Source organism: Polypterus senegalus, chromosome 14 (assembly GCF_016835505.1).
Source record: "Polypterus senegalus isolate Bchr_013 chromosome 14, ASM1683550v1, whole genome shotgun sequence".
In the NCBI taxonomy this organism is placed as follows: domain Eukaryota; kingdom Metazoa; phylum Chordata; class Cladistia; order Polypteriformes; family Polypteridae; genus Polypterus; species Polypterus senegalus.
The window spans coordinates 128,935,627-128,948,035 of NC_053167.1; the positions used below are offsets into that span (position 1 = coordinate 128,935,627).

At 38.1% G+C, this 12,409-nt stretch overlaps 1 protein-coding gene across 2 annotated transcripts in view; it reads right to left on the reverse strand.

Annotated features, from left to right (window-relative positions):
• The window catches only part of LOC120514387 (leptin receptor gene-related protein-like), a 64,738-nt gene extending 53,186 nt beyond the window's left edge, over positions 1–11,552 (reverse strand). Inside the window, exon 1 of one of the 2 annotated variants that reach the window (XM_039734730.1) lies at positions 11,341–11,552. In XM_039734730.1, the coding sequence (XP_039590664.1) occupies positions 11,341–11,356 (16 nt within the window). In that variant the 5' untranslated portion in view covers positions 11,357–11,552. Of the gene's footprint in view, positions 1–10,816; positions 10,962–11,340 lie in introns of those variants that run through there. The other variant, XM_039734731.1, reaches the window with a different exon arrangement.
• Positions 11,553–12,409: the final 857 nt, after the last annotated feature.

Below are 12,409 nucleotides of genomic sequence, written 5' to 3' on the forward strand. Positions count from 1 at the left end.
GTATATTAGGATTGACCTTTTGTCCCCATTTCCTGTTAACAGCAGAAGATCCAGGTTTATGCCATACCAGTATTTACAGTAGACACAATACACCCTTCCTAACTGTAAGGAAGCAGACATTGTAATCACACTTGTAAAGAAAAAGGAAAAAAAAAAAAGGCAGAACAGTATGTATTTATATCAAGACACCATGAAATTTTATTTTGCAAAGGGCTTACTTCGGACGTAAAACTTGGATGTTTCTTCTCAAGTGATTCTCCTTGCTAGACCAGTATCATACGGTACAATCACCCATGTACAGCAAATATTGATGGATTTGTATTTCTGTGTAGCAAAGCAATTTTAGGGCAGTCGATTACTCGTTTTGCAGATTTGTGACGCAAATTAACTCAAACTCGGGTTCTGATTTTTTTACCTTTGATCTGACAGACCCTGTTTGGTCCTCATAGGTGCCAGTTAAATTTTTTTTTTTTTTTTTTAAATATAGTTCCTCTAAAAGTTTGCTGATTTTGCCCACAGTAGTTAGTTATACTTTCCCTTTGCTTCTTTTCAAACTTTCTTTTAAAAGATGTAACTCCATCAAAATCTTGAACAAAGGTTATCTAAAATTTAGCACAAATTTTACTTTTATTAGGCAATTAATTTCTTGTACAATTTATTCTTAAATTATATAGTTGACATTTTACTCAAGTTTAGAAAATGCCAGGAGGCAGTTTGCAGTTTCAGCCTGTCTCTCTAGTTGGCTCGGATGGATTCATATCCTACTGTGCACACGCTAAATAGCTCACTTCTAAGTAACAGTCTGAGTGTAAGGAAGTGCTTGTTCTGATGATATGTCCACGGGTGTCTGCCCTGCTTGCAGCAGTCCTTTTCCACCTCATAAAAAGTTGCAGCCAGGCAATTTAAATGGTCACAGGGCATTCCTGTTATGACCCTAAAATGGGCAGCTTCATTATGTGTCTACTAATGACCAGCACACTTTTGTTTTTCTCTCTGTGCAACCCAGCTCATGGTCATCTCAGTGTAGTCATCCCACTTTGCAGTGTATAATTAACTATGTGCGTTTATATTGTATATTCATTTACCTATTTATTTGATATACTTCTGTAAAAAGCCAGATATCCCACCCCAGAGACAAATAATGTTCTTTCTATCCAACTAGTGAGGCTACTTAAGCTAAAAACTTTGAACCCAAAGATATTATAATATAAAGGCACTATTTAGGGGTCATCTCATCAACATCATGCAGAGTCAGAAATGTATGCATTTGTATAGGAAAAGCTATAGAGATCTAAGTGAGAAATTTGCCTCTATTTCTATCTGTAGTTTATTTTTTAGATGGGGATCCAAAGAATGCACCGAGCCTTGGCCCAGCTCTCACACACACACTCCCTTACAGAGACAAAAAAGCAACCAGTAATAAAACAAAATAAAGAATTTATTAAACAATAATAAATGAAATATATGAAACTACAATGATCCCACCCTAGTTCCCCTTATGTGATACACAATAAACACAAACTCAACAATAACAAACCACTAACAAAAACCACACACTGTGAAGTCCATGATAAACGGCAACTGATTAAATGAAATGGAGGTAGATAGTCCAGAGATCAGCACGCTATACTGTATATGAATGTAAAGGTCAGTCCTACCGGTAATTCCTGATGAGATGATGATGTGAGAGTGGGATCAGGAGCGTTCCTTTCTTCGCAGGACAACAAATCCTCAGACAGTCCTTACACCCAAAACAGGAGATGGCCAAGGACAAATCAAGAATCCACAAGTAGCAAAACGGGAAGGCAAAGAGACAGGCAACTTCAGACACAAAACACAAAAGACCTTTTTTTTTCTCTCTCTGTAGAACTGGTGTCTTTTTAAATGTCGCGCCAGCCTCCTTGTGCCCAGCAACCTCTGCAGCCTCAGACGACGACTAATCAAAGACACTGCTTATCCAGTTTAGAGTGTCGAGGCAAGTATCTATTCAATCTGTACTGGATACATGATAGAAACCAACGCTGGAGAATACCTATTCAGAGTCACCAGGCAACTTGACACACATGCCATACAGACAACCAACAGGCAAATGATTTGTCCTTTCCACTGTATCCCTGAAAACATTTTATAAACAGTGGAAATCCATCCACATGGATGTGTACTGGCTGGGATTAAAACCTGAGATTCCCATTGCTAACCACTGCAACTAATGCTTGAATATACTGATTCTTAAAAATCCATTTGTTCGCCTTGTTGCTTTGAATTTAAAATGTTATGGTTTGTGTGATGCTTTCTAACTAATCTAATTTTAAATGGACAGTTGGACTAATAGAAGTTGTAGTTACTGTTTTACACCTGGTTTGCAAGTGTGGTGCAATTCTTAATGTCAATGTATAAACTACGATTTCATTGTTACTTATTGTAGGTTTTTTTTTGGTCTTTCAGCTTTTGAATAGCACAATCACTCCATAGTGGTTTCACAAAAGAAAGGTTGGTTTTGTTTATTGTGTTACAGTGGGAGCACTGGCTAGTCAAATCACTCGTTCAAGATCACAGTGTTCAATCGATAAGGAAATGATGATTCAACTGGCCTCCTTGTGCTTTAGATTTCAGAGTTCCTTAAATGAGGAAGGCCACATTTCTGAAAGCCATTATTTCAGCCTTCCAAGGTGAATAGCCAAAAAAACTCTGCTTAAGCTCCTGACAATTACAAGCGATTAGATAGCCTTGTAACAACTTTAGCTAACACTTGCAAAAACATCTTCAAAGCCTCTGCTCAGATACCTTATTTTTAATTTTCTGCTGCCATCTGCTGGCACAGACTTAGAACTAATGTGACAAACAACTATAAATTAGAAATAACAAGATAAGGGTATTATTACTGTATTATACAAGTGTATAGGTATTGTGAGGGGTCCAAAATTTTAAAAATGTACATATTTTAAACATCCATAAACAATCTAATATTTCTGTGGTGTGTCAGGATGTGAATCATTGACCACAATAACTGAAAAACAAGTCGCTCAGTGTATACAACTCTTAACCATAGTTTCATAATTGTGTGAAATGGTATAAAGCTATGGATTTTCATTAAAACTCGATTCTGCTGTATAGAAATAAAGCTTATGTTTTTAAACTATTTTATTTAACTCGACTCCTCTGGCCATTTGTTTGTCTGGGTCAAATCTTGCAACTTATTTTAAACCCACTTTTGGCAAAGCAAATTTCTTCAAATCTTGCATACGTGCTCAGTATTGATGACAATACATTAATCTGTCAAAACCAACACAATTATGTAACACATTTCGTCGTAATCAATGGTTATGCGATTCCAATTAATGCACACACAACAATGACAGAGAGAGAATATAGTGCAATATAGGAGCATACAAGTGAGAAGCGCATCGGATTGCCCCCACTTGCCTCTTCCAGTGAGTGGAGTGGGTAAATATGTGCGCTGACTTTACTTGTTTACTCTTGCGAAAGAGTAGCCTTCATGAGGAAGTATTAGCACAAGCTTGCTGTTCTGTCATTGATCGTTTTTTTTTTTTTTTGCAGCGACCGAGCGCTAATCCCATAAGAGCCTGAACAGAAAAATACAGACCAAAATATTTTTAGTATTCAAATAATTCTGCAAAGAAGATAAATTATGTAATACATTTAAAGAAGCTTCCCATTCATGAAAAAGAAAAATAATTTGCAAAATACTCAAAAACTAAAAAGTAAAAAAAAATATAAAATTTTAATGTAAAACAAATTTTATTTACTTTAGTTATAAATGCACTAAAAAGCAAAATTTTTAACCACAATTTTCATGGTTATATGTGACTAAATAAAATCATGGGAAGCACATAATTTAACATTTTTTTTATATATATTTTTTTTTCCCCATGCGCATGTGCACCAACCACAGCATAATTCCGGTGGGAGGATAATAAGGAGAATATAATGTACTTTTTTCCAACAAGATATGATTCTTCCATGTCTTCCATATTTGCCAGTAATATTTTTCTAATGAATTTAAAGCTTAAAATAGGGAAATATGCATGTGCATGACACAAATGTTTAAATTTGTTATGGCAAAAGTAGGTTTGTCCAAATGCAGAAATTCGATAGTGAAAATGTTGGGAACAAAGGCGCAAGAAGACTAGCATATGATGTTGAAGAGGACAAAGAAGCAAAAGTTTCCAACAATCACCTTTTCCTAAATATCATACGACACAATATGACCTTGGTGTCACTCCTTGAACATTCTAAAAACTGCAAAGAAAAAAAAAAAAAAACTTGTGTTCTCAATTTTGCTTAATTGGTCAATTTATACATTAGAACATTTTTGATGAAAACAAACCACCTGGGCCAACGTAGCTCACCAATCCCATCCAGCTAATTTCTCCAAAATAACATTTAGGCGAATTTTGAATGCTCCTAAAGTCCTATTGTCTAACCACACTACTTGGGTCATTTTATTTCGTGTGTCTGTGGTTCTCTGTGTAAAGAAAATTTTCATAATGTTTGTGTGAAATTTACACTGAACAAGTTTCCAACTGTGCCCCTATGTTCTTGTTTTATTTATTTTTAAGTGACAGCCTGGGCCCACTGTACTAATTCCATTTTTAATTTTTAAACACATCAATCATGTTGCCTCCTAATCTCCATTTGCATAAACTAAAAATGCTCACTCCTGAAAAAATCTCCTCATAACTTATACCCTGCAGTGCCAGAATCAGCCAAGCCACTCTTTCCTGTGCTTTTCTTCTACATCTTTTTTGTAATATGGAGACCAAGACCACACACAGTACTCCAGTTGCAGCCTCACCAGTGTATTTTAAAGTTTAACCATAACCTGTCACTGATCTCTCTCATATATATATATATATATATATATATATATATATATATATATATATATATATATATATATATATATATATATATATATATATATATATATATATATACATATATACATATATATACATATACACACACATACATACACACACTAATAAAAGGCAAAGCCCTCACTGACTCATCACTAATTCTCCAACTTCCCATGTAGGTAGAAAGCTGAAATTTGGCAGGCTTATTCCTTACAGCTTACTTACAAAAGTTAAGCAGGTTTCATTTCGAAATTATACACGTAACGGTCATAAGGGTCGACAATGTCCGCCATGTTGAACTCTCTTATTTATGGCCACATCTTCACGAAATTTGGTAGGCGGCTTCCCTGTGCTAACCGAAACCGATGTACTTACTTATTTCGATGGTATGACACCACTGTCAGCCGCCATATTGAACTTTCCAACGTCATTAATTCTCCAACTTCCCGTGTAGGTAGAAGGCTGAAATTTGGCAGGCTCATTCCTTACAGCTTACTTACAAAAGTTAAGCAGGTTTCATTTCGAAATTCTATGCGTAATGGTCATAACGTTCAACAACGTCTGCCATATTGAACTTTCTTATTTATGGCCCCATCTTCTTCAAATTTGGTAGGCGGCTTCCCTGCACTAACCGAAACCAATGTATGTACTTATTTCGGTGGTATGATGCCACTGTCGGCCGCCATATTGAACTTTTCAACAGTCTTTGTTACCTATGGGCCCATCTTCAAGAAACTTGGTACACGGGTTCCCAACGCTAACTGAATACTACTTACGTACATATATATGTCCATAGCCTGCAGCTCGGTCACCGTGTGAGGTGGCGTTGGGTCCCCCATCCCAACGCCTCCCACGTTGTTGGCTGCCTGCCTATATAAGGCCGTCCGTCACTCTGGTCTCTACATTCCCTTCCTTGCTTCGCCACGGGATTCACGTCTCCCTACTGATAACTACAGCCTTTTTGTTTAATCCACGGCTTTCCGCTGTTTTGTTTATTACAATTATAGTTATTGTATAGGTATTTTAGACTTACTTTACATTTCTCAGGTACCTATTTCCTTTATCATTACAACCCCCATTACCATGTCTATCGAGGTGATCACCATCGATCAAAGAACTGTCACTTACCGAGTGGTTTCCATGCCCGAAGATGGCACCTACCTTTTCCATTCTCTGTTATATATTGAATGGCCATATCAGGCTCACTCTTGATATCCGGAGGAACATTGTGTCTTATGTATTGAATGACTGGGACAGGTTAAAGGTGTGGACTGATGACGGTACAGGAGATAATTATACTACACAGGAGCACTAGAAGAGTGAAATGCTTAAGCCCTTCACCTATGGTTCTGCATGCGAGTTGATGGCTGCCGGTGAATTGTTCGGTTGTCGCTTTCAAGTGTACCGAAATGGCCAAATATTTTACACCTTTCGACAACCGCCAGTGCCTCTTAAATATCTTAGACTCACAGGTGACGATTTCAGTAGTGGACACTTTGATGTTTATGAATGTTTAAACTCCCAAAAGCTGGATGTGAAGTTATCGATGAAACCGGTTGTATGCTTACAACGCTTGACAGATGCCGAATGTCACTTCAACACAACAAGTCCTGCAAATACTGTCGTAATTGAAACAAACCATGAAACTCAAACCAATTATGACAGCAGCAATCCAAGCTGTGGGATTTGAAACAAGATTACTGTTCTCATGGCCAACTGTACATTGCATGCTCAAGAGTAAGCTCAGCGCACAGCTTGGTCATATTACAACCGGAGGGCTGAACTCACAATGTGGTATACAAAGAGATCCTTAACAAATAATTATTGGTATATTTTCCCTCAGTTTAAAAAGGTTTAATTTTCTTCTTAATAAAAATTTTAAGGCAGTACTTCGCCGCTGCGAAGTGCGGGTATTTTGCTAGTAGTATATAAAATCCAAAGTCTGTCCGCTTTTCACGAGATAACTATTTAATGGATTTAGATTGGATTTTTTTCTATACTTTACTTTACTTGAACATTCTGGTTGACTTTGAGACTTTGCTCATTGCGCTAAGTATCACAGTTCGCTTGCTGTAACAATTTTTTTGCGCGAATCCAAGAAACACACAGTGGGGTGAGGGGAGATGGAAGGGGCCCTTCTCACTCACGCGCCAGCCTCGGGACATTCCTTATCTCTGCTTGGCTAGTGAGAGAACTACTTAACTGATTTAGATCGGGTTTTTTTCTGTAATTTCTGGTTGATTTTTGGGACTTCTCTCATCGCGCTAAGAGTCATAGTTCGCTTGCAGGAGCGATATATTCACACTAATCCAAGACAGAGGCTGTGGGCAGAGGGGAGGGGGAAGTGCAACATCAGGAGTGGGGAGCCTGGCAGCGCCTGTCTCATTATTACGCCAGCGAAGCTGCTGGGGATGGCTAGTACAGTATATATGTATTAAAAATAGCAATGGCCCCAGCACTATCCCCTGAAAGACACAATTCTTAATTAAAATCACCAAAATGCACGATAACTCTTTGCTCCCAGTGTTTTAGCCAATTCTGCACCCATTTACACACTACACCCTAAACTAATACTTTTTAGTTTGATAAGGTCACATCAAAGCTTTATGTATTGTTGGGCAAACCAACTGAGCAAGCATGTACAGGAAGTAAAAAGACACATTGTCCGCAGAACCCGCGAAGCAGCGAAAAATCTGCGTTATATATTTAGTTATGCTTACATATAAAATCCACGATAGAGTGCAGCCGCGAAAGTCGAAGCGCGATATAGTGAGGGATATATATATATATATATATGTGTATAAGTATATATGTATATGTTATATGTGTATATATGTACATATATGTAGATGTGTATATGTTTATGTGTATATATATATATATATATATATATATATAGAGAGAGAGAGAGAGAGAGAGAGAGCTGGAGGGCTGATCGCACCCCAAGAAGATACAGACGCCCCTGGGAAAACCACAAAGCCTGAAACACAGACTACCCTCACATTGCTCCTTATCCTTGCACTATAACGCGCAATACAAGCCTCACGCTGTACTCCGACTTAAAAGCCGCAGCGCAGCCTGTCAGATTTGGTATTGATTTCTTTTGCTTTCTCTCTCTCTCTCTCTCAGACTGCCCCTGCTCCTGACGCGTTTACATTCGAAGAAGAAGAAACTTACGAAACCCTTAATTGAAAGGCGAAACTGTCATCTTTGTCAAGGAGCAAAGGTGAAAAATGTTTGTTTGCAGTGTTTGAATAAAATTCCTTCTTATTTCCACGATCTCGAGTGTCTCTGAGCAAATCTGTGACCCAAGTGTGACTATATATATATATATATGACAGCAACACTCATAACAGTGACAAAACAATTACATTGACAATCATGTTACGTTATAGTTTATATTTTTCTTTTTCATAACTTCTTTAACACACTACTTCTCCACTGTGAAGCACGGGTATTTTGCTAGTCTAATATAAAACAGACACCTCCACAAAGAATAGGCCTTTCAAATGCCCACACCGTGGCGCATATAAGGTGTCTGTCAGTGGCCAGTTGCACGCTTGGGCTTCAGTGAAAGTGGCCAGTGCCACAATTCAGGGGTTATCCAACAAACAGGCCTTTTTTGTTTAGAAAATCTCTCTAAACAAAGAAAGTATTGGCTGCAGCTGGATATTTCAGTGGTGAGAAATCCAGTTAATGCTCTGCATAGGATGTTTTTCAAGGAAATGCTCCAGAATCACCGATGAACTGAGTTTTGATAATGGATGGACAATAATTTTATACCTCTAAACTGAGGTACAAGCATATGTCATTCACATCTCCTAAGCCTTCATCCAAATTCAATAAATTCACCCCGACAGCATTTCTGTTGACTCCACTGCATTTCCAATCTTCATTTTCCTCCAGACCTTTCTGGTTCTGAGAAAACTGAGGGATCACAATATCATTATGGCATTCGTTCCCCTCGTTTAATGATGTCATGTACCCTTCACTTACCCTTCATTCCACTGCTATCACTTAAAAATAGAGGTATTTAAAGTAATTGGGACAAGTGTTTTGTCCATTCTATACAATTCTTTAACAGTAGGTTCTGTTCTGTCTTGTTTTAAAATAGCAGTAATTCAACCTCTGCTCAAAGAGACAAATTGTGATACCTCTGTCCTCAGTGATTTTGATTCTCTCTCTAAATTACCATTTCTTTTTAAAATCTTTAAAATTGTTGTTTTGTCTCAGTTGTAAGCCTTTCTATAGCAAAATAGCTGTCTTGATAGGTTTCAGTCTGAAATCAAACCATTTCACTGAACTAAATCTGCCCTACTGATATGAAGAGTGACAAGAGAGCTGCTGCTAGCAGTTGATTCCGGGAGCTGTGTTATGTTACTTGCTATGGATCAAAATGCTGCCATCAACATATTCTTATTAATCGACTTGAACACTGTGTTGGAATTCTGAGCACTGCCTTTGTGCAGATTACCTTAGGAGCAGGTCCTTTAGTGTCAGCTTTTAATAATTTATCATCTCCTACAGTCCCAGTTATTGTTCTGGGATTAGTTCTCTTACGCAGATTAATCTCTTTTATTCAGATGATACCCAAATATACCTGCCGCTGAAACCCAATTATAAGGATACTCTCGCTACTCTGTGTAGATGCAAAAACAGATTATTCGTTTTGGCCATTCATTCTCAATTAATAGTAATAATCAACAATAATATCTTTTTTCACCCCCTAACTTCACAAATCAGGTCTTACTTTAGAAACATTGCTATTATATTTGACTCAGATCTCAAACTTGATAAAGAGATAAATGCTGTGGTCAAAAGTTGCTCTTTTCAGTTTAGGGCCTTACTCATCTACCAGGTCTCTCTGATCTTTTAATCACTTTGTGCGGTCTGTTCCACGCACACGCTTGAAGCTGTGGGGTGATCGTGCCTTCACAGTAGATGATCCTCAGCTACAGAGCAGCCTGCCCCCTCAATAAGATCAGCTCTCACAACCGATTATTTTAAAATACAGTTAAAAATGTACATTTATTAACTAAATTGTAGGTTATCTTGACTATCTTAGAGTAACTTTGTAAATTAACTCTGTTCATTTTCTAAGTATGCATTTTTATGGTTACTAATTGTCCAACATTGCTCTTACCCAAATGTTACTTGTGGCTCTTTTTTTGAAGCCTTTTTATCTAATGTATTTTATTGCAATGTGTTTTTATGCCCTTTTTCTTATTATTGTAAAGCACTTTGGTCAAATTATATAAATAAATTTCACTTGATAACATTCCTCCCTTTGGCCTTTTTGAGGTACTCATATTCACATCCTTTTTGTTTTTATTTGCCACCTGTTTTGCAGATTTTAACTTCAATCAAAATTAAATTTTAGATTATCACTCACAATGCATCAACCCATATTTACTTTCTAACCCTTTTTCTACAATCACAGTGTGATTATGGGCCAACATCTACACCAGATACATCAGTTCAGCTAAGGATGCAAGATCACTTTGGAGATGCCAACATATACCGTATGTAGTCTTTAAATCATCAGAGGAAACAGGAGAGCGCCCACTGGGAGAACAAGCTAACTGCACATAGATGGAACTCGGACCCCTTGTACACGAACAGATATGTACTCACCTCTGCGCCACTTTAAATTCTAAGTCTTGGTTATTACAAGAAATATAATGGAGCAGGTTAAAATAAATACATTGATTAAAAGGTACAGGGTGTAATGTGTTGGGGTGAACAGAGAGAGAACATGAATTTCCAAAGCAAGCAAGTTTTCAATTTCTCTTTTACGCGAGTGGGATAAGGTGGCCTTGACAGTTCTGCCACCACAAATCATTATGATAAAAAGTATGATGAAGTGCATTTCTTACTAAAACTGAATATAAAAAGTACACTGAAAAGTTTTAACTGTAGGCGAAACGGCGTCTTACTTGATAGCATCATTGCCGGACAGCAGCCCACGGTCCGGCCTGCTGGTCTTGTACGTGCTCCGTCCCAGTTCCTCTCAGTACATGTACATCGTTTTCCTGCCGCATTCCAAAAATATGGGCGGAAGTTTATTAGTCGCTCTAAACTGCATGTGTACGTTTAAATGTGCCCTTTGGTATTCAGCCCGTGTTAAACCCCGCGACCCTGAATTTGAGTGGGCGGATGCGAGTTTGTTATTCTGTGTCGCGTTACGTTACCGGCCGCAGGAAACCCCTGTGCGGTCCCATGAGATTTATAGCGCCGCGCCGCGCCATGCACATCCTCTATTCACCGTCAAAACGTTCGATTAACCGACGCTCCATAAAACGTCTTAAAAATCAGGAGAAGGGAAGTAAACGAAAGAAGAGACTGGAAAGTCGAACGTCCGACCGGAGCTAGACGAGCGCCTCATTCGAGGTCAAAACGGGAACCCCGCACCACAAAGTAGTGACACATAAGTCGACCAGAAAGTGACAAAAGCGAGCACCTTTAATCCCAGCCATGGCCGGCGTTTCTCTGGAATACTGCTCTCTCTTCTTTTCCACGCTTTCGTTTTCTTTTCTTTCTCTTTTTCGGGCGCTTCCCGTTTCATGCGCGAGCCAAGGAGCCACTGATCAGCTGACTGTTAAAGTTACACGCGCCCCCGGGTGCCCGCTTTAGGAAAGTGCTTACAGGTTTGGTTTGTGCGTAGCGAATACGCAAGTAGTGGCCATTCACAACGGAAAATACGGACGCACCTGAAACCTGAGCCAACCTCGCCCAGCCGAAATTAAAGAGTATCCATCCATCCTTTATGGCTTCAAATCCGCCAAACGTTGTATCATAAAAATAATATATTTAATATCCGCGGTATAAAACAAATATACTGTGTCTTAGTTACTACATGAGTGAAGATATAAATGCATTTATTTTATGCTATTGTCATTAAAACTTTTGAGATTGTTCAAGAATGTTCAAAGGCAAACATTAAATCTAGTTTAACTAGAGTGGGTGTGTCATAGTGCGTTCATTGTGGGCGCAGCTATGCAAATTTATCGCACATGGGTGGTGAGTATGTAAATAACATTAAGCTAAGTTGACGGTGGATAAAAAGTGTGCATTTTTCGAATCACCGCCCTCCATTTCTGTAAAGGATGGGGCGAAAACGTAATAACTGATTCGTTTATCTTGGCTTTGTCTAATTAAAATTAAGTAGTATGCAATTAATTTACTTAAATTCGAGGTAAATGTTTTTTCAGTGGTCAGTATGTTACATTGGTGGTGCACTTTTTTGTTTGGCAAGTACGGTGCTCAGTTCAGTTGTGTTGCCGTGCAGTGGCAAAGGTTTGAAATTAGCTATTACAGCTCTTAACTGCCTATGATTAGTAATAATTTTAAGTTATGATTAATTGTGTTATAGGCTTTTTCATTATTTATTTATTTATTTGATGTTTTTCTTATTTTGTATCATTGTAATTCCTTCCTTCTTGTACAGCACGTGGACCTGAACATTGTGTATGAAAATGTATTGTATGAATGTTGTCGTTGCTGCGCCTGTACCACCACGATATGCTCAA